Source organism: Macaca mulatta, chromosome 10, assembly GCF_049350105.2.
Source record: "Macaca mulatta isolate MMU2019108-1 chromosome 10, T2T-MMU8v2.0, whole genome shotgun sequence".
Taxonomy (NCBI): Eukaryota; Metazoa; Chordata; class Mammalia; order Primates; family Cercopithecidae; genus Macaca; species Macaca mulatta.
Window position 1 is genome coordinate 31,037,877 of NC_133415.1, and position 22,646 is coordinate 31,060,522.

Here is a 22,646-nt window from a genome sequence, read left to right on the forward strand (position 1 = left end):
CCGAAACCCAATACATCTCCCTTCAGCCTGCACACATGTGCCCCAAGTGCTCCCTGCTATCCCTACACCCTGGCAGTACGGGCAGGGATGCCCCAACCCTGGAGCCCTGGGGAGTAGACCCAGTTTGCACTCACACCCCATCTCAATCCGTGCTGCTGACGGTAGCTGTGTGCACAAGCAGTGGCCCTAATGCCTTAAGGAAGGCAGCCTTGACAGCCATGGCTCCGGCAGGAGAGGAGTCTAGTGGAGCAGGCGGGGCTGGGAGACCCCCTCCCTGGATCTGGCTTATGAATCCCCTTGGTCTTCGCTTCAGCCCCCTGCTCAGGGCTACCCTCTTGATCCCACGCTTCTCCATCCCCTGCTCTCGTCTCTGAGAAGCCCTGTACGTGGTGCCCGTGTGCGTCTGGCAGCTTCCTGGGGCCTGTTGCAATTCCTATTCTCACAACAAGCCCTTACTGTCTTAGAGGCAGCTGGGTGTCCCATGGAACCCATTCACATACCAGGTTTAGAAAATACCCTGTAGGCCAGACTGCCCTGTGGTGCCAGGTGCTGGTGGCAGCTGCGCTCTGACCTCAGTGCCTTCTTGTGCTCCCCTCCCCAACCACCCAAGGAGAGACACCTGTGCGGGGTCCACTGTGTGTTGGAAACTCCCTCCACACTCCACCCGTGCCTCATTGAGTGGTGACAGGAGCTCAGCAAAACAGCGTTCCAGACTGTTCAGTGGGACCTTTCTTTGAGGGGCAGGTCAGGAATGTTTCAGACTCAGACCCCCCCCCCAACTCAGTAGTAGATTCCCAGGCCACACCAGGACGTATATGAGAGCTCCTGTAAAGAAACCCAGATGGCCGGGCGCGGTGGCTCAAGCCTGTAATCCCAGCACTTTGGGAGGCCGAGATGGGCGGATCACAAGGTCAGGAGATCGAGACCATCCTGGCTAACATGGTGAAACCCCGTCTCTACTAAAAATACAAAAAACTAGCCGGGCGAGGTGGCGGGCGCCTGTAGTCCCAGCTACTCGGGAGGCTGAGGCAGGAGAATGGCGTAAACCCGGGAAGCGGAGCTTGCAGTGAGCTGAGATCCAGCCACTGCACTCCAGCCTGGGCGACAGAGCGAGACTCCGTCTCAAAAAAAAAAAAAAGAAAGAAACCCAGAGCCCGCCCAGCATGCCCCACCTGGACCCCCTTCCTGGAGGCCCTCACAGGTTAACACGGGGGTTCCCTGGAACGCAGTTTGGAGAGCTACTCGAAGCTGAATGAAAATACGCAGAGACATGGGGAACCACATAATGGGTCCTGGGATGTGTCTTGACAGGTACAGGCTTCAGGAAGGAGGGGGTGCTCTCGGAGCTTCTGCCCCCTCCCACCCACTCTGGTCTGATTCTGGGGCCCTAGCAAGGCCACACCTGTTACGTCCCCAGTGCAGGGCTGTGACTGCTCTTCCACCCACAATGCCCAGTGGACCTGGAGCCTTCTCTGCAGAAGGTTTTAGGACCTCCAGGACCCTTAGGTTACAGAGCTAATTCAGGCTTACAGGAGCGGAGACGGTTCATAGGCCTTAAACCCAGACAACCCAGTCCTTCCTTACTATGCTTCTGCACTGCGATTTCAGCCAGAGGCGGGGCTAATCACAAAGTGTTCCTTTATTTTCCTCTGCAGTTGTCCCTTGTACGTGACCCTCCAAGGCCCTTGGCGTCCGCAGCTTGATTCTGCACTCCGAGTCCATTCACCTTCTCCCATCCGGTAGCATCCAACCCCGCTGCTACTGCTGCCAACCTGGCCTTGAGAGCAATGAGGACAAGGAAGGGACAAGGCCCCTTTTAGGCCAGAACTGCCTTCAGATCAGCCACACTCCATGGGACTGTACCTCTGCCCTGGAGGCTGGAGAGGTCAGTGGCTGCAGACTGGCTCAAGGAGCCCCTGGCCCTGCCCACCTAGCCAGGGGTGCAGCCTTGCCAGAGAAGCAGAGAAGCGTCTGTGGCTGGGTGGGTGATATTGAAAGATTCCTTTCACCAGGGTGGAAGCCAGGAGCTGAGGCGTGATGGAATGCGGACAGTGAGGCATTGACAGCACCACAAGGCAGGAGTCATCTCCAGACACGTCCTTGGCCCATAGGGACAAGCTCCTGGTGGTGCCTCACTTTGCTGTCCTCTCTAAGCCGCAGATCTCAAATGGAATCAGTGCTCAAGAGTCTAATATGCCCCCTCTGAGGATGCCTGCGGGAATATCAGCTTTTACTGCACTTTACCATGTGGGAGGGCCTGCCCCACGCACCACCTCACCTGTGCTGCGCTTCTCAAACTTCACCCCACAGCCATTCTGTTGTAGGTGATCTCAGGGGCAGTTTTGAGAAACAGTGGCCCAGGGTCTCACAACAGCCCTCTGAGATAGGTTGGTTGCTATTGTCCCCATTTTTTTCTGATCAAGAAACTGAGGCTCAGGTGAGCTAAGGAATGTGCCCAGGGCCACCGTTTATAATAAGTAGCCTCAAGCCTTGCTCATGGTTACTGCCCTGACAGGGATCTAGGAAGGAGTGAGCAGGAGAGTGGGATGAGGCAGGACTCTCCGTCCCAGCCCTGCTGTCTCTGCCCAGACACCTCTTGCCTTGCAGACCCAACCCCACCCCAGATGGTTTCCTTTCCAATCACCCAGCTGCTAGTTCTCCAGGTTACTGGTCTCACTCCAGGTTGCTCCTGTTAGAGAAGCATCCCAGAGACATTCATTCCTGGCAAGGACACAGGCCTGTGGACCTGAAGGCCAGGTGGGCAGGGCCACAGAAGATCTGGGCGTCCCATCCTCCATTTAAAAAATTATACTTTACAACTGCATTGGTATAAAGATGAATATATTAATATATATTAAAACCTTTTTTTTTTTACTTAAAGGTTTCTTTCTTCTGCCTTTAAAATATTTTGGCCAGGTGTGATGGTTCACACCAATAATCCCAGCACTTGGGGAGGCTGAGGCAGGAGAATCACTTGAACCCAAGAGTTCAAGACCAGCCTGGGCAACATAGTGAGACCCCATCTCTACAAAAAGTTTTTAATCAGCTGGGCGTGGTGGTGCTTGCCTGTGGTCCCAGACACTAGGAAGGCTGAGGCAGGAGGGGAGGCTCGCTTGAGCTCGGGAGTTTGAGGCTGCAGTGAGCTATGATCATGCCACTGCACTCCAGTGTGGGCATCAGAGAAGGAGCTTGTCTCTAAAAAGAGAGAAAAAGAGTATTTCCATGAGCCTCTGTGTTGGCAGAAGAATGACCCTTCAGAGATGTTCATGTGCTATACCTGTGCCTGTGTTAGATTACATGGCAGACCAGGCATAGTGGCTCACACCTGTAATCCCAGCACTTTGGGAGGTCGAGGCAGGCAGATCATTTGAGGTCAGGAGTTTGAGACCAGCCTGACCAACATGGTGAAACCCTGTCTCTACTAAAAATACAAAAAATTTAGCCGAGTGTGGTGGTGCACGCCTGTAGTCCCAGCTACTCAGGAGGCTGAGGCAGGAGAATTGCTTGAACCCAGGAGGCGGAGGTTGCAGTGAGCCGAGATCGTGCCACTGCAGTACAGCCTGGGTGACAGGGTGAGACTGTCTCCAAAAAAAATTATGGGGAAAAGGGGAATTAAGGTTGCTGATCAACTGATTTAAAGTAGAGAGATGATCCTGGATTATCTGGGTGGGCCCAGTGGCATCTGGAGGGTCTTTAGAAGTAGCAGAAGGAAGCAGAGGAGGGAACCAGAGGTGGCAGTGTGAGAAAGGCTCAACTGGCCATTGCTGGCTTCGAGGCTGGAGGAAGGGGCCCGAGCCAAAGTATGCGGGGAGCCCCTGGGAGCTGGAAAACGCAGGGGAACAGTTTCTCTCCTAGAATCCTCAGACAGGAACGCATTCTGCCGACTCATGGATCTTCACCCACTGGGACTAAGTGGACTTCTGACCTCCAGAATGGAAAGATAAAAGCCTTAACGTTTGTGGAAACAAACAACTCACAATAGGCCGGGGACTATGCCCCCTTCCCTGACGGATGAGCCTGCCTAGGCAGTCTGGATTTGCATCCCTGCTGTCATGTACCAGCTGTTGACGGCACAAGTTGCTTCATTTCTGGGCGCTGTGACCTAGGGATTGCTTTCACCATCCAGCCGCCCACCCAAAGCTGCAGAAGAGAAGCAAGAGGCCGGTGACTGGGGCGGCTCCGGAGCCCAGGTGGAGCCGCAGTTCGCCTACCACTAAAGGGCCGCAGTCACGGTCCGCGTAGCCGCCAGGGGGCAGCAGAGGTCCGGCCCCGCCAGCTTGGAGTCCCGATTGCGCCTGCGCGGCGCCCGCAGCGGCCGGGGACGGGAAGTGGGCGGGGCCGACCGGCAGCGGCTTGCTGGACGCGGAGCGGCGAGGAGACTGCTGAGGCCCGCGGAGACCTGGGGTGAGGCGGCCGGGGGAACGGGATTAGAGGGCTGACGGGCCTGGGACGAGGGTCAGGCGAGCGCCCAAGGCGCACAGGGGTGAAATGGGACCGAGGAACCGGAGGGATGGAATCAGAGGGCTGGGGAGGCAAGGAGGCCGAGACGAGGCTCACATGGGGGCACCCAAACGGTGCGGGGGTGCAATGCGGGGGTCCGAGGAGCAAGAGGGGCCGCTGCGGACCTGAGGAATCCGAGGCTGGGAGTTGGGGGCTGGCGAGCCAAGAGGGCAGAACTGGGGGGCCGGCGGGGGTGTGACCGAGCCGAGGGCCTGGTAGGGACCGAGGCTTATGAGACAGAATGGGGTGCTGAGGGGGGACGCGCCCCATTTTCCGAGATTTGGCCTCTCCCACCCCCCAGGAGCCTCTAGGCCGGCACGTTGCCCCATATGCCCCCAGTCCCTCCACCTTCAGGGGCCCAGTCTCTGCCTGAGGGCCCCCTGCCCCGCGGCCTCCCGAGCGTCTGTGAAGCGAGCGTCAGCTGCACAAGTGCTTGGGCTGCAGCGGCTTCAGCCACAGGTCTGTGAGCCAGAGCCTCAGGCGCGGAGGCCGGGCACACTGCCGCTGGGTTCGGTCAGGCAAGCCCCTGAACCTGTCTGCAACAGGAAGAACTGGCTCCGACTGCAGGGATTTCAGCACAGGGCTTGACACACGGTGAGGTCCACTGCATGGTGGCGGGCTCCTTCGAAGCCTTCCACGCTGCGGGACAGAGTCACACATGTCGTGGTGGCATTCCCCGGGACAAGTTCCCTGGGCCCAGATGAGCTCTCACCACGGGGGATAGAAAGTGGGGCCGGCCAGCACTCTGAGGCCATCTCCAGTCTCTTCTGTTGTCAAATTTCGCTCTTTTCCTCCTGCACCCGAGGTGGAAGTACCAAAGGCACCTGGCATCCAGAGACCTTGATTGAGTTCGCTTTGCCCTTTCCACCTGTGTGAGACCTTAAATGGGTGCTTGCCCTTCTAGAACCTATTTCTTCGTCTGCAGTGTAGCCTGACAGTATGTACTTCTCAGCGTAGTTGTGAGAGGTAAACAAAATGAATGCCTTTCTGAAAGCCATGAACCTCTACACAAGTTCATTTGTGGAATTCCTTTGAGATACCGCCTGAAGGCTGGGCGCGGTGGCTTATACCTGTAATCCCAGCACTTTGGGAGGCGGAGGCAGGCGTATCACCTGAGGTCAAGTGTTCCAGACCAGTGTGGCAAAACCCCATCTCTACTAAAAATACAAAAATTAGCCACGCGTGGTGGCAGGTGCCTGTAATCTTAGCTACTCAGGAGGCTGAGGCAGGAGAATTGCTTGAACCCGGGAGGCGGAGGTTGCGGTGAGCCAAGATCCCACCATTGCACTCCAGCCTGGGCAATAAGAGCGGAACTCCCTTTCAAAAAAAAAAAAAAAAAAAAAAAAAAGGATACCACCTGAAGCCAACCAAGTCTTTTTTTTTTTTTTGAGACGGAGTCTTGCTCTGTCACCCAGGCTGGAGTGCAGTGGCCGGATCTCAGCTCACTGCAAGCTCCGCCTCCCGGGTTCACGCCATTCTCCTGCCTCAGCCTCCCGAGTAGCTGGGACTACAGGCGCCCGCCACCTCGCCTGGCTAGTTTTTTGTGTTTTTTGGTAGAGACGGGGTTTCACCATGTTAGCCAGGATGGTCTCGATCTCCTGACCTCGTGATCCGCCCGTCTCGGCCTCCCAAAGTGCTGGGATTACAGGCTTGAGCCACCACGCCCGGCCAACCAACCGAGTCTTAAGACCCGGCACTGCTGCCCACTGCACCCTTCAGAGTGATGTAGCTTCCTCAGCCCTTGCCACCCACCAGTCACTCTTCCCTCTGCCATCACACTTATACCACCTGCTGTACACAAAGGGCCATTGTGGGCTTTCTGACCGCAGGAAGCTTACAGTCTATCAAGAAAGGCCTGTAAAAAGTGGTCATTGCACAACAGTGTGACTGTGCTTAATGCCATGGAACTGTACACTTACAAGTGGTTAAAAGGATACATGGTATGTATATTTTACAACAAAAAAATTTATATATGTAGGAAAACATCTAGAAGGATTTACATCTAACTAGTATCAGTAGTTATGAATAAAGGAGTAAGAATCTGCTTTGGTAGAAAGAGAAAGTTGGCCAGGCGTGGTGGGTCATACCTGTAATCACAGCATTTTCAGTGGCTGAGGTGGGCAGATCACCTGAGGTCAGGAGTTCGAGACTAGCCTGGCCAACATGGTGAAACCCCATCTCTACTAAAAATACAAAAATAAATTAGCCGGGCGTGGTTGCAGGTGCCTGTAATCCCAGCTACTAGGGAGGCTGAGGCAGGAGAATCGCTTCAACCTGGGAGGCGGAGCTTGCAGTGAGTGGAAATTGCGCCACTGCACTCCAGCCTGGGCGGCAGAGCAAGACTGTCTCAAAAAAAAAAACAGTTAACAGTGAATATGATAGTTTTGTTACACCATAGTGATGCAGTTTCCTTTTCTAAGGATTACTGGTTGTTGTTGTTTTTTTCATTACCCCGGTTTTGCAGTTAAGCAAGACTTAAGTATTTTTTCTGTGTTCCCTAAAAAACTGGTGGTTAAACCCTGCATTCGTTAAGCTTAGGAGTCAAAACTAATGCACTAGAGGAAAATAAATATTTTAAATTTCATAAAAAAAAAACGTTTTACAAGTCAGATGTGAGCAAAAGTGCCATAGAGACATGAGAGAGAGCATGCTGGATCCAAAGGTGGGGAGATTTCAGCAAAGCCTGGAAGGATCCAAGAGATCTCAGGAGGCAAAATGGAAGGAGGACACCACAAAACAAGGAGGGGAGGGGCTGCCCTAGGGTCAGGGGGACACAGAAATGGAAGGAGGAGCCATGAGAGAGCCAAAGCCCAGAGTTGGTGGCCAATGAGGGACAGGTCAGGGAAAGAAGGAGTCAGAATGACTTCCCGGGTGTCTTCACAGTTAGGGCCCAGGTTCTCCGGCATGAACCCCACCCTGGGACTTTGGGCAAGTTCCTTAGCTCTTCTGCTACATCCTGCCCTGTGAAGTGGGGATAACCACAAGAGGTTGTTGGGAGGCTAAAAACCATCCCAGGAAGAGTGCTCGGAGCAGGGGCGGATGGCAGCTGGCAGCACCGTCAGCCCCACCCCTGCAGCTGCCGCCCGATGAGTTTGCTTTGCCATTTCCCACCTGTGTGAGACCTTCAATAGGTTCTTGGAGGGTGAGCACCCATTTGGTGTGCAGAGGGGCCCTGATCCAGGAGGAACAAGCTGCCAGTTGGATTTGGCCAGACTGGTCCAGGCAGGCAGCGCTGGGAGGCAGGAGTCCATTGTCCCTCCCATGCCCACCCCAGGCTCTTGGTGACTTGCACAGGCTCATGCACACATCCCTCTCACTCTGAATCTTTCACTGGTGTGCCCTGGTCAGGAAAGCCTGGCACCAGGCCCTGCCACCTCTGGTGCTCTCCCAGCCCTGACTCCTCCCTGCGGATTGCCACCGGCCTCCACGCCATTCCTGATGCTGTCTCCTCCAGTTGATCCCTCAAAGAACCACGGCACTGTCCCCTACCCCTCCAGGTACTCCCAGGGCTGCCTCTGGTTTCCCTTGGGTGAAGAATTTCTCCTTCCTGCTGGATGTCCCATGGTGTACCTCAGATTCAGGAGCTTATGGGGAAAAGGAAGGAAATGATTCCTGTCCCTTTCGACTTCTGGGCTCCAGGGAGGGAAAGCTGTGTCCTGGTTTCTCTCCTCACCCCTTGCCTTAGGTTGGTGATGCAGAAACAAGGGCGCTTGGTCCCCAGCAAGCAAGATGGCCCTGGGCACCCTGCCTTTCTAACAAGGGCAGGCAATTGGCACAGGCCCTGAGAGTAAGCCAGCCCGTCCCCTCTACAAATGCAGACAGAGCTTCGCACAAGGCATCATCACATCCCCTGAGACCTCACTTAGCACGCATGGCACAGGCACCATTGAGGCCTGTGCGGGTAGCGGGCACAAGGCACAGGGAGAGCAGCAGGTGGCCACAGTGAATCAGGGTCTGCAGTGCAGACAGGAAGGGCCCCCCTCCCTGAGGGAACAGGCAGATTGTGGGGAGGAGCTCCCGGCACAGGAAAGAGTACCCCAAGGTCAGGAGGCAAGAAGGAGGCATCTGCATCCCAAAATGTCCAGCAGACGTCACCAGCAAGTGGGGTGAAAGTGAAGGGTCTTGAATTCTGCCCTTGACCGTGGGGCTTTACACTGTGGGCAGGGGTTTCTGTGTGCTGTAGCAGGAAGCATGCTGTCCTCTCACTTGGATCCTAATCATAAATTCACATGAGCACATTTTGTGGTGAGATGACAGAGCGTCCAGATCACTTGGAATTGCAAGGGAGTGGGCGGAGGCCCCAGGCACTGGCAGTTACTGGGGGCAGCTCTGCATTGTTCACATTTCTCTCCCAGAAGCTCCAGGGGGCCAGGGCAGTGCCAGGCAGAAGAGGGGCCCTTGGCCGCTTTCACTGCTTGAGGGCAGCCAAGCTTGCTGGGAAATTCACGCCATCTTCAAATGCCTTGCAGCTCTGCTGGGGCATGGCTGGCAGGCCTTGCCGCCTCCTCATTGACCCACTAGGGCTCCCAGCCTCTGCTCATTTCTCCAGCTCACAAAGTCTTCCCTTTGTGGTTTGAATGTCAGTGTCCCTCCTCCTCTCAGAGTGATTTTTCCTTATTTGTTTTGTGTTCTTTTTTTTTTTCTTTTTTGGTAGAGATGGGGGGTGGCAGTCTCACTATGTTGCCCAGGCTGGTCTTGAACTCCTGCAACTGAAGCACTCCTGCCTCACCCAAAGAGCTGAGATACAGACCTGAGCCACAGCGCCTCGCCAGTTGTTTTATGTTCCTTATCTTTTTACCTGCTTGCCTTTTGTAACCTGGGCTGCATTAAATTTACTCCTTGCTAATAAATGTGAACCCTAACAATGAATTTAGTCTATCCCCAGAACCTTCAGTAGCAAGCATCCCTATTTCTACATTATTTGTATGTGTCTACTTAAATTACCTTTCAATTCCTGCCTCTAAAAGAAGAGAGGGGTTTTGTGTTTTGTTAATTTACCACCCTTCACCCCTTGCATTCCAAATCCATTGATCAGACTTGATGCTGGGATCTTTCGCTCTGCCCGCCCCATTTTCTTTTGTGTTTTTTATCTTTAGGCTTCCAGAAGGCTTGTTTCAAGTTAGCAATTCCTGATAAGGACAGCCCTTTTGTGGGCTGTGAGCTCCCTGCATCTCTTACTTCCCACTCTCTGCATCCTGCACCTCAGGCCCCTGTCGCAGCCGTCCTTTTAGCAAAGTTTGTAGGCAGAGTCTGTGGCTATTCTAAGACTGATGATTCTAGAAGATTCTCCTTGCCTTCATTCAGTTTTCAGAACATGGAAGTCCTCATGGAGGTGATGGGCTGTGAAACCGTTCCCCAAATTCTCCACCCTAGAATTTGGGCTGTTCCTCAGTCTCATGTCCATTTGTCACCATAGAAGAACGCAGTTTTTCTCCCCAGCTTAGTAACTGTGTAGGATTTCTTTTTTACTTTTTTCTGTATTCAGTCTCATCCACTACTGCGTAGGACTCGCTGAAGAAAGTTTTTTCCCAGCCTGCCTGTTAGACAAAGCCCAAAGTGGAGTCCCCACTGTGGGAGGGTTTGGAGGGGTCAGGCACCCGAGGGGAAGGGGGCAGGAGAGAGAAGGGTCTATGCTGAGCGGGTGCTGGCAGGGAGGCCCAGGTGTGGGACCTGGAGGTGAATCCCCGGGACGATGCAAAGAACATGGAGAGGGGGGTGCTCGAGAACTGTTTGGGTATAGGCCAAGCAGGCAGGCTGGGGAGGCAACTGTGGAGATTCTGAGTTGGGAGAGAAGAAGAGTCAGAGCCAACCTGCAAGGAGGCTCTGAGGCACCAAATGCCTCTTTCCGGTGAGAGAGAAGCAGGTGAGGGAGTGAAGGCACAGGCTTTGGGATCCCTCTTCAGCCCTGTCTTCCTTCCTGACACCTCAAGCAAGGGACTACCCCTCTCCAAACCTTGAGGTTCTCATCTGTGAAATGGGGGCTTGTCCTGGCTCTTGGGGTGTTAGGGGCAACTCACAGGACTGGTCAGCTCTGGGCATTCCTAAGGACTTAGAGAGGAAGAGCCCACATGCCCTACAGTGGGGTCAGCGCCTGGAACTGTCCACAGTGCCCCTGTTCCAGCCAGCGCTTAGCAGGCCTGAGCCATTCTAGGCTCACAATTCCCTCCTCCTATTAGAGAGCATTGAATAGACTCGATGGTGTCCCAGAGCACCTCCTGTCTGTCCCGGGTTAACCCTCTGCTTCTCTCCTGGCCACCCCTTGGGTGGCCCCAGCAGCCTCTGGGGATCCCTTCTGCTCCCACTCTGGCCTGTCTCCAAAATAGCCCTGGGCCAGCCTCCTGCATCTTGGCTCTTGTCTTTCTTCCCCTGAACGCTGCTAGAGCCCCAGCAGGTGTCCCTCCTACCATCTGGTCACCACATCCAGGCTCACAGACCTGGTGGCTTCACTCCCTCACCTCAGAGCCCTGCTGGCTGCCTGGGACCTGCGATCAGGTTGAACCCCCTCACCTGCCTCAGTGCCTGGCCTCAGCATCCCTGTGCTGCTCATCTCTGGCCATGCTGGCCACCCTCTGCCAGGAGCAGTCTTCCTCCTCTTGTCACTTCTCCTTGACAACGTCCACCCAGCTGCTGCTCCTGGCACCATCTCCTGAGACCGGATCTCTGGATGCCCACAAGTCCCCATCTGGATTCATGTCAGGACAGCGGCCAGGGTTGTCCCACCACTTACTAGTGGCCCTGAACCGTGAGGCCATGTACCTGCTACATGGTGCTTGCAGTTGGGCACCTTCATTGCTGGTGCCGTGGCTCCTTGATTCTGCTGACTCTGACATTTCTCCCCAGGGTGAAGCCTGGAGACCCTCTTGCCCTGGCCCAGCTGCAGGCCCCCGGGATGCTCTGGGCATGTCCTCTGGAGCCCCACAGAAGAGCAGCCAGATGGCCAGTGGAGCTGAGGAGACCCCAGGCTTCCTGGACATGCTCCTTCAAGACTTCCCAGCCCCACTGAACCCAGAGGACCCTCTGCCATGGAAGGCCCCGGGAATGGTGCTCAGCCAGGAGGAGGTGGAGGGCGAGCTGGCTGAGCTGGCCATGGGCTTTCTGGGCAGCAGGTAAGCCTGTGCAACCCCAAAGGGGACAGGGAGCGAGGGCACGGCGCCAGGGCCTACCAGGGATGTGGTGGCTGTTCCCCCACACGTCCAGCCCCACATGGGGATCCACAGCCCCAGATCCCTATGGCAGCACCGTGTGGACTTCCTGTGGCTGCTGTGGCAAAGCACCACACACTGGGCACTCAAAGCAGCCGAAGCTCATTCTTTCACAGGGCCGGAGGCCAGAGTCCAAGATCAAGGTGGTGGCTGTGCCATGCTCTCTCAAAGGCTGTAGGGAAGAGTCTGCTCCAGGCCTTTCTGTTAGTGCCTGGCCTTGATTTCCTGGAGGTCCTTGGCTTGTAGACTCATTCCTCCTAGCTGACCTTCTTGCATGCAGCATCTCCCTGTGTGCCTTCACACCTCCCCACTCTACCTGCTGTGTGTCTGTGGCTCCTCCTCTTGTAAGGACATGGGCATTTTGGAGCAGGGGCTGCCCTCTTACAGTGTGACCTCATCTGTATTTCTTTTCATGGAGAATGGGGTCTCGCTATATTGCCCAGGCTGGTCTCGAGCTTCTGGGCTCCATGAATTCTCATGTTTTTGGCTTCCTAAATGCTGGGATTACAGGCATGAGAGTGCTGTGCCCAGCCAATGTGACCTCATATGGACATAACTAATTACATTTGCAAAGACTTTAACTCCAAATAAGATCATATTCTGAGCCACAAGGGCTGGGACTTCAACATACCTTTTTGGGGAACAATTTAATGCATAACAGGTGATAAGCAGTAAGTCCTGTTTCTGATGCATGTGATGGATGAGGAGGCAGAGGTGGGTAGATTAAGAGGCTGGTCTGAGGCCTTACAGTCAAGGAGTGGCAGGCCCACATGGCACCCCGGCCACCATGATCTGAGAGGTAGTTGGCGCTGTACCCCTTCCACAGGTGAGGAAGCCAAGGCACAGAGAGGTAGCACAACCAGCTTAGCAGATTTCGGGGAAGATAGAGAGTTATGTGTCCACCAGCAGACAGTGTAGCTGTCTCCTAGGCTGACCTCAGAGGTCCCTTCCTTGGAAGACCTTTGCCCTCCCCTTCCATTTATTCATTCATTCTGGAAGTATTTGTCCCAGGAAAGATAGTAAAGGACAAGGTCTCTTCTCGAACCCTCTCTGCTCAGATGGGGTCTTGGAGTCAGGCTGTCTGTCTGGCACAGGGGACAGCTCATGGAGGTGAGCAGGCTGGTGGGCCACATGCTGTTTCTGTGAACCTAGTCCCTTGCTGAGGGGATGTGCCCATGGTCCCCAATCCCAGCATCACCCAGATGACCTGAAATATCACCTGAAGCCATGACAGGCCCTCAGCTATAGCTCCCTCTGACAGAGCCTCTGTCCTTGGTGCTGCCTCAGTATCCCCCAAGTGTGCACTTCCTTTGCCCCTGCAGCAAATCAACTCTGTTCCTGACACTGACCTATTTTCCTTGACCCCAGGCCCCAGCAATCAGTGACTTGTGCTCTCCCTGTGCGGCATGGGTGCAAACGTTGCTAAGTGTCAGCCACATGCAAGGGCCATGCCACCCAGCATTCCCCACAGCCGCCTAGAGCTCAGGAGGAAAGGCCCAGTGACCACGCTCCACGAGGTCGTGGCATGCACAAAGGGTGTTATTGGCTTGTTTTGAGGAACTATTTTAGAGATGTGGCACGGAGTGAATCGGCCCCCAGTGGTGGAGCAGAGTGGGCCCAGCGGGGGTGCTGCACACGGGAGGTGAGGGAAGGCCCCATGTTTTGCCTTCTTGAGAGGAGCAGGTGGCACTCTACAGGGAGCAGGGGAGTCCAGACCAGGGAGTTCTGCAGCCACTGGGTCTTCGTGGAGGTGGCATGGGGCCATCGCTGCCCTGAGGCGAAAAGCCAGGCCCGGGACAGAAAAGTTGATGCACCTTGGCCCAAGCGTGAGGTGACCAGGCAGAGCCAAGTGGTGCCAGCCCCAAACTGGGAATCAGGTGGAAAAGCCGTCCTGGGGAACGACAGAGCCCAGGGGTTTGCTGGGCCTGCGTGGGGCACAGGTGCTGAAGACGGACAGGCCATAGCACCGGGGTGACACATCAGCCTTCAGTTCCTGGGCAGGGGGAGAAGGGCGTGGAGCAGGGCCCCAGGGAAGGATCCAAGGTGGGAGGGCCTGGAGGGCTGAGGAGTGAGTAGGCAGTGCAGGTGACCTGCCCAGGAGGGCCCTGAACCAAAGTTGGGGTCAGTGCTGGGGACACAGGGGAGGGCAGTGGGTTTTGGTTTTGATGCGGGAGCAGCCGGACTTGTTGAGCAGCTGCTGTGTGAGCCACCTAGTGATGGGTGTGACCAGGAGGGGCGAAGAGCTCCTGAGCCTCCTCAGCCCCCGGGAACCCACCTTACATGATGGACTAAAATGGAGTATTTGAAGGTGTTATTTGTTCCAGCAGTCGTATTGGATTTATTTTTTAAGTTAGTTTTGTTCTTTTCTAGCACGTTCTTTCACATGCAGGTGTGGATGTGCGTATGTGTAGTCAGCACTTGGGGTCTGAGTCTCACATGTTGTCTACACTAAGTCCGGCTGTCCACACACACGCACTCACATGTGCTCATACATAGTCACGAGTTCCACCTCCCAGCTCTGCTTCTTGTGTCCCAGCCTGAGGATGGGCTCTTGGGCATGAAGGACTTTGAGCATCTTGGTCCCTGAGCTCTTTCACAGATTGCAAAAGGTATCCTTCTGGAGGCTATCCAGGAGTCACAACACCCGGTCTGCAGGGGGCTGTTTATGCCTTGTCTCCCCTCTTGTTTGTAGCCTCCTGTCACATACTTGAGTCCCTGAGCAGTGCATACCATACACTAATGATTTGAGTGTGGTTTTCATCTCTGCCACTAGATTATAAACCCCTTGTAACAACCCCTGCCCCAAAGTCGGTGAGACAAGTGTTTCTCAGGCACCTGGGCCTTGCACACAACTTGGCTTGTCCCTGGAGCATCTTCTTGCCTTGTGCAGGAGCCTGCTCTGCAGGGACCAGAATCAGGGTGGATCTGCATGGTGCAGTGACTCAGGGCTGAGGGCCTCTAGGGCGTGTCCCAGGCCAGACCCTGGGATGAGGCAGGAGCTGTGTCCAGGAAGGGGACGATGGTGGCCCTTGGCCAGGCATTGTCTGGGTCCCCACAGCCGGAAGCTGCCTCCCTGCCCCCAGCAGCAGTGTCGAGTGGGCAGGAAGCTGAGGCCTGGCCTCACCGGGACCAAGGGAAACAGGCGTCCCTCCTCTCTGCTGTGCAAAAGGAAAACCTAGCAGTTGGCAGGAAACCCCCAAATGGCAGAGGAACTCATTTCTCATGTCTTGGCTGGTTGTTTTTCAAAGGCAGTTCCAGAGGCTTCTCCCATGAGTCACCCTTTCATTTAAAAAAAATCAGGAATCCACTGAGCATGGTGGCTTACGCCTGTAATCCCAGCTACTCGGGAGGCTGAGGCAGGAGAATCACTTTCTGAACCCGAGAGGCAGAGGTTGTGGTGAGCCAAGATCACGCCATTGCACTCCAGCCTGGGCAACAAGAGCGAAACTCTGTCTCAAAAAAAAAATCAGGAATCCATCCCGGTCGATTCCTCAGATCATCAGTAGATGCCTGGGGTGCGCAGCCCCCACGGAATAAGACCAGCCAGCCTGTGCCATTGGAAGGTCCTCGCCTTCCAGTGAAAGCCGGGAGTGTCAGCCCAGTGCAGAATTACCTCGTCACCCCAGGCATGCCCTCCAGCCCCCACTCTCAGGGACAGGCACACAGGGGTGAATGTGTGTCATCCAGCTTCCAGGGCCCCCACTGGGTGGGAAGGCAGATTCCAGGGGTCAAAATGCATGCTAGAGGCCATAGGGCCACTGAGGGAGTGACCCCTTCTGCCCAGAAAAGCCAGGGATGGCTCAGAATTTTAGACACTTCTTCCCACAGCCCTCCTCGGCCACAGCTGGCTTCAGTGTCCCTACCTCCAAATTTCTTCCCCTGATCTGCCCCATGGCTGTCTTTTGCCCTGCCTACCTGCTGAAAGACGCTAACCCAAGGTTAACATTTCCTCCCGTCGGTTTGCTTGCAGCTTGCTGCGACCTCCCTTTCTACCCACTACACCTCCTCGACTGCTCAGCTCTGTTCTGTGACATTGAAAGCAGTGACCCAGTCTCACTTCTTAAAACGTTTCCTTCGTGGCACCCAGAAGGCCACCCTTGGGGTCATCCCCACTTTGCTAGCCATGCTCTGGCCCTGTTGGACTCAGCCCCCTATCCTCATTCATTCTGAAGCTCCATCTCCTGCCTAGACCATGTTCTTGCAGGCCCTCAGGCCTCTTGACCGCTGTGGAAACAGAGCCCATTGCCCATCCCCTGCCTGATCCTGTTCCATCCCCATCAGGGTAATTGACTGCACCACGAGCCTCCTAGTTGCTCGGAACAGAAACTTCAACACTGTCCCTGCCCCTCCATCTATACTGCCCGACTCTGTCCTCTCCTGTTTGTCTCCACGGCCCTGCCCAGCCCAGGTCTTGGACTCTCTCCTCTAGACAGTCATCCCCTCCCTGCCAGCCCACCCTCCACACCAGGGTCAGAGAGGCATAAAAGCCTCATCTGATCATGCCATGTCCCTCTTCAAACAGACCAAAGGCGGCCAGGCGCGGTGGCTCATGCCATTATCCTAGGACTTTGGGAGGCTGAGATGGGAGGATCACTTGAGGGCAGGAGTTCAAGACCAGCCTGGACAGCATAGCGAAACCCCACCTGTACAAAATTTTACAAATTAGCTGGACATGGTGATGTCTGTAGCCCTAACTACTCTGGAGTCTGAGGTGAGAGGATCTCTTGAGCCCAGGGGTTTGAGGCTGCAGCGAGCCATGATTGCACAACTGTGCTCCAGCCTGGGAGACAGAGCAAGACCCTGTCTCTAAAAATAAATAAATAAAACCCAGACCAATGGCAGTGCTTCCATGTTAGCATAAAGCTTGGCCTGCCCTGTTCCCACAGCCCCTCACCCTGACATCCCCTCACCCCAGCAGCCCCTATGGCCCCGTCCGCTCAGGGACCTCATGGACCACGCACAGCCACTTCCTCTGCTGACAGCCCCTCACCCTGGCAGCCCCTATGGCCCCGTCTGCTCAGGGACGTCATGGACCACGCACAGCCACTTGCTCTGCTGAGTGTGCCTGTGGGTCCCACAGCCCAGGATCAGTTTCCTGGAGCTGCTGTACAGATGACCACAGACCCAGCAGCTTAAACAACAGAAGTGTGCCTCATGGTGCTGGAGGCTGTTGTCTGAGATCAGGATGTTGACAGAACTGGCTCCTTCTGGTGGTTTGTGGGCAACCCTTGGCATTACCTGGCTTGTAGGCTCATCCCCCAGGTCTCTGCCTCATGTTCCCATGGCATTCTCCCTGTATGTGTGTCTGTGTCCAAATTCCTCCCTCAACTCAGAGCGTCTCGTTCTGTCGCCCAGGCTGGAGTGCAGTGGCACAATCTTGGCTCACTGCAACCTCCACCTCCTGGGTTCAAGCGATTCTTCTGCCTCAGCCTCCTAAGTAGCTGGAACTACAGGCACGCGCCACCACACCCAGCTAATTTTTGTATTTTTAGTAGAGATGAGGTTTTACCATGTTGGCCAGGCTGGTCTCGAACTCCTGACCTCATGATCTACCCACCTTGGTCTCCCAAAGTACTGGGATTACAGACGAGAGCCACTGCACCCAACCCAAATTGCCCTTTTTTATAGAGACATCAGTCATTGGAGTAGGGGCCCAGCCTGCTGCAGCATGACCTCAACTAATTCCATCTGTAATGACCCTGTTTCCAAATTAGCTCCATTCTGAGGTACTGGGGGTTAGGGCCTCTGTATGAATTTGGTGGGGGACATAGTTCAACCCAGCACACTCCCTACCCTCCAGCGTCCCCAACTGGCATGGGTGATTCCTCTGCCCTCCTGTGGCCAGGAGCTGTCATCAGCTTGGATGTCAGGCAGTTTGCTTGACCATCAACAGCCCCCTCCCCGCCAGCCCCAGGCCCAAGTTTGGTCCAGCTCCCCACCAGATGGTTGCGCGTCTGCCTCTGCCGTCGTGTGACCTTCCTGTCCCAGCTCCCCAAGGACAGGGGCTGCCCTGCTGGCTGTCCTGACCCCTCAGCGTGTGGGCTGACAGTTGGGGAAGGGGTGCTAGGTGTAGTCTCCTGCTGGGTGCTGCCCCTCACTTCCCCCTCCTCATCCCTAGGAAGGCCCCACCACCACTTGCCGCTGCTCTGACTCATGAAGCGGTTTCACAGCTTCTACAGACAGACCTTTCCGAATTCAGGAAGTTGCCCAGGGAGGAGGAAGAAGAGGAGGAGGAGGATGACGACGAGGAGGAAAAGGCCCCTGTGACCTGTGAGTTCTCTTTCTTCTGAGGCGGCCCCAGGGCTGCTTAGCAGGCAACAGACAAAGGGTGAGGACATTGTGGGGAGCCCATTGATTGGGGTCCCTAAGGGTGCTGGGGCCCTTGCTCACAACAGCAGCAGAATCAAGGAGCAGAGAAGGCTTGGGGCCCCAGCGAGGTGGAGGGTGGTGGTCACAGCCCTCCACAGGACACGTGGTTCCCAGTCAACCCAGGAGGCAGGGGTGGGTGGTGCAGACACCCTCCTGTGTCCTGTCTAACTGAAGTTCCAGAGCAGCCCAGGAAATTAAAATGCTTGTCCCATTTCACAGAGGATCTCACAGGCGATTTCTGGTCACGCAGCCAGGTTCAAGTGCCCTCAGTGTTATAACTCGGTTAACATGCACCCAGGCAGGCGAAGTCAGGGTCAGCCAGGTGGCATGCCAGCAGGTCTCGGGGGACAGCAGCATGGTCCCCTCAACACTCAGGCCCCCTGCCTCAGCTGCCCCAAGTCAGGATTCTGTTGGATGGAGAAGCTCTACGGTGTCCGTGAGCCCCATGGTTAGATGCTGGTGGAAACTTGTCTGTCAGCCTGCTCCTGGGACAGCCATAAGCACGGTGTGGCCAGGGGAACCCAGAAATGGAGAGGGCTGCAGAGCCATTTCACAGAGGATCTAATCATTAAAAAGCAGGGCTTTTATTTCATGTGACTTTCTTTCATTCTAGTAATTTCTTTTTATTGTATTTCGCCAAAGTATTGGTTGATGTTGGACCAGAAATACAGGGAGTGAGAATCGCAGGCTGCAGCAGGGGTGCCACAAGGGGGTAGCAACCCCCCACCCAGCTGAAAACTTGTCCCTGGACAGGCCAGCAGGCAGCAGAGTCGCAGTGGATTTTCCCTTCCTTGCCATTTCCTGTCTGCCATTTCCTTTCCATTCCTTTGCCATTTCCTTTCCTTTCCCTGTTCTAAATTCTGCATTACTAGTGCATGCGTGCATCCAGGGAAAAGCAAGGCACAAGGTGGGAGAAGAGAGAGAAGGCGAATACCCGAGGCGGCCAGCATCAGTCGGTGCCGGCGCTCTCCTCCTCGCTGTCGTCGCCTGCCTCCGCCCTGGCTCCCTGCCCGTATTCCCTGGGAGCGCAGCCTTGCCTTAGCCTGGGAGACAGCTGTCCACAGTGACAGGCGGCCATTGTTCTCGGCCGAGCCAGCGGGCTTCCGGCCGGTGGCAGCTGCTGCTCCTCGGCTTTGCGGCCCCACCAAGGGGGCACCGCCACCGCCCAGCCCCGCCCCGCCTGACAGGCGTCTGTCTGTCCACGCGGGAGACAGTGCCACCTGCCGGTGAGAAGGAGTGTTGCCGCGCCGGCACCAGCCCAGTCCTTCGCCCGGGGCTCCTGCAGGCCTGGGAAGGAGGGAGCGCGCAGCCAGAAAAAGTCTCGCCTGCCGCTGCTTCCCTGTCAGAGCGCCTGGCATGCAGGCCTGCCTAGCAGCCTTGATCATGCGCTCCCTGTCACGGAAGTAGAATGTAGTCAAGTTTTTGGACTCCAAGCCATTCTAACAAAATTGCGTCAGAGTGGGAATTGTATTATAAGAAAGAGCGGGAGCTCTTTCTTTCTCTCAGTTCCCCATGTCCTTGGCGTGTAGCCTGTGACACTCAGCTTCTGCCCTGTTTTCTATTACTTGGCTTGGAACTCCTGCCTTCGGCTGACTGGCCCTGACTCACCGTGTTTGCCACATGCACCTGGGCTGGTAGGAGTTCCAGGAGAGTTTGTGCATTGAAGTGATGTGAGTCCCTGAAGCCAGAGCCCCCATGGTCTCCTTTGGGCCTGTTACTGGTTGATCTTTTCTTAGGAAGTCAGGCTTAGGTAGGATTTGGGTATTTTTCCTTTTCAAATGAATATTGTAGCTTGTATTATTTGTTGCTACGTAACAAATTGCCCAAAATGTAGTGGCTTAAAACAGCAGACATTTATTCTCCCAGTTTCTGCGGGTCTGGAATCTGGGAGCAGCTTAGCTGGTTCTGGTCCAGGGTCTCTCACTGGGTTGTGGTCACATGGATGCCGGCTGGGCTGGAGGGCCTCCTTCCAAGGTGGTTCCAACACACGGCCATTGGCAGGAGGCCTTGGTCCCGTCCCATGTAGACTCACCATGACACTACTTGAGCGTCCTCACAGCTCAGATTGAGTGATGAGAGGGAGGGAGGAAGAGAGAACATGCAAGGCGGGAGGTGCAGGGCCTCTTTGTTTCATAGCAGCTGAAGCACACGCAGTCACTGCCACTCTCTTCATCAGAAACAGCCAAGTCCTACACTCAGCAGTGAGAAGTGAGCTCCACCTCGTGAAAGGAGAAGTCAAAGAATCTGTGGACGTGCTTTAAAGCCACTGCCATATGAGACTAACACTTGTAATGAAAAATTGGGAAAGTATTAAGAAAGTATACTTCAGGAAAAAGTTGTCCATGGAACTGCCACCTGCAGACCCACTCTGACTCCTTGATTGTGTGCTGTTCCTGCCTTTTTTTTCTGGCCCTGGTGGTTTTCATGGACTTGTGGTTAAACTGCATATGTAATTTTCCTCCTTTTTTCACTTAGTATCATGACATAAGCATTTTACATGCTTTTAAACTTTATAAAAATCCATTTTTTAGTTTTCTGTTTTAAGAGACCAGGTCTCCCTCTGTCATCCAGACTGGGATGCAGTGGTGTAATCAGGGATCGCTGTAACCTCGACCTCCTGGGCTCAAGGGATCCTCCTGCCCCAGCCTCCAGACTAGCTGGGATTACATATACCACCACACACATGCAGCTAATTTATTTATTTATTTGTTATTTTATTTTATTTTATTTGGTTTGGTGGTGTTTGTTTGAGACAGAGTCTCGCTCTGTTGTCCAGGCTGGAGTGTAGTGGCGCAGTCTTGGCTCACTGCAACCTCTGCCTCCTGGGTTCAAGTGATTCTCCTACTTCAGCCTCCCAAGTAGCTGGGACCACAGGCACATGCCAACACACCCAGCTAATTTTTGTATTTTTAGTAGAGACGGGGTTTCTCTTTGTTGATCAGGCTGGTCTCGAATTCCGGACCTCAAGTGATCTGCCTGCCTTGACCTCCCAAAGTGCTGGGACTACAGGCATGAGCCACTGCACCCTGCCTGTTTGTTTTTAAGAGACAAGGTCTCTTTATGTTATCCAGGCTGGTCTTGCACTCCTGACCTCAAGCATCCTCCCACCTCAGCCTCTCAAAGTGCTGGGGTTACAGGCATGAGCCACTATGCCTGGGCTAGTTTTTCTTAATTAAACTTTTTGTTTTGAGATAATCATAGCTGCACATGGAGTTGTAAGAAATAATACAAAGAGATTCCATGTACACTTTACCCGGTTTCCCCCAGTGGTAACATTTTGCAAAACTATAATAAAATATCACCACCAGAATCCTAACATGGTCAAAATACAGAGCAGTTCCATCACCAGGATCCCTCCTGTCACACTTTTAAAGCCATCCTTATGCCTCCACCCCCACAGACCCCATCCCTAACCACTGACAACTACTAATCTTCTTGGCTTCTACCATTTTATTTCAAGAACACATATAAATGGAAGCATATGATGTGTAACTTTGGGGGACTGGTTTAATTCTCTGGAGATTAGCCCAGGTTGTTTGATGCGTCAGGAGTTCATTCTTTGCCATTGTTGAGTGGTATTCGAAGGTATGGGTCGACCACGGTTTAACCATTTCCACACTGAAGGACATCTAGGCCGACTCCAGATTTTGGCTGTTCCAGATAAAGCTGCTGTGAACATTTGTGTTCAAGCTTTTATGTGAACAGTCTTCATTGTTCTGGGATAAGTCCGCAGGAGTGCCACAGTGGGGTCATATGGATATTTCATTATGAAAACCATATTTAATAGCAGCTTAATTCTTCATCAAGAGACTCGCTCATTATTATTATTATTTTTTTAAACGGAGTCTTGCTCTGTCGCCCAGGCTGGAGTGCAATGACATGATCTCGGCTTACTACAACCTCCGCCACCCAGGTTCAAGCGATTCTCCTGCCTCAGCCTCCTGAGTAGCTGAGATTATAGGCGACCGCCACCATGCCCGGCTAATTTGTGTGTTGTTTTTTTTTTTTTTTTTTTAATTAATTTTTTTTTTTTTGAGACGGAGTCTCGCTCTGCCATTCAGGCTGGAGTGCAGTGGCCGGATCTCAGCTCACTGCAAGCTCCGCCTCCCGGGTTTACGCCATTCTCCTGCCTCAGCCTCCCGAGTAGCTGGGACTACAGGCGCCCGCCACCACGCCCGGCTAGTTTTTTGTATTTTTTAGTAGAGATGGGGTTTCACCGTGTTAGTCAGGATGGTCTCGATCTCCTGACCTCGTGATCCGCCCGTCGCGGCCTCCCAAAGTGCTGGGATTACAGGCTTGAGCCACCGCGCCCGGCCGTGTATTTTTAGTATAGATGGGGTTTCACCATGTTGGCTAGGCTGGTCTCGAACTCCTGACCTCAGGTGATCTGTCCGCCTCAGCCTCCCAAAGTGCTGGGATTGCAGGTGTGAGCCACCACGCCTGGCTGAGACTAGATATATAGTATTTCTAATTAATGGGCAATTATAAGTGATTCTGTACTTTGCCTTTAAATTATTTTTGTGTTTCTGATAATTTCGTTGTGTTTTTTTTTTTTTTTTTTTTTTTTTTTTTTGA

The 22,646-nt window shown here is 54.2% G+C and overlaps 1 protein-coding gene across 2 annotated transcripts in view; it reads left to right on the forward strand.

Moving 5' to 3' along the window:
- The first annotated feature begins 4,347 nt into the window (after positions 1-4,347).
- The window catches only part of PPM1F (protein phosphatase, Mg2+/Mn2+ dependent 1F), a 33,329-nt gene continuing 15,030 nt past the window's right edge, over positions 4,348-22,646 (forward strand). The window contains exons 1-3 of one of the 2 annotated variants that reach the window (XM_001089477.5): positions 4,348-4,404; positions 11,341-11,606; positions 17,821-17,972. In XM_001089477.5, coding sequence (XP_001089477.2) covers positions 11,401-11,606; positions 17,821-17,972 — 358 coding nt within the window. In that variant the 5' untranslated portion in view covers positions 4,348-4,404; positions 11,341-11,400. The remainder of the gene's footprint in view (positions 4,405-11,340; positions 11,607-17,820; positions 17,973-22,646) is intronic. The other variant, XM_077950739.1, reaches the window with a different exon arrangement.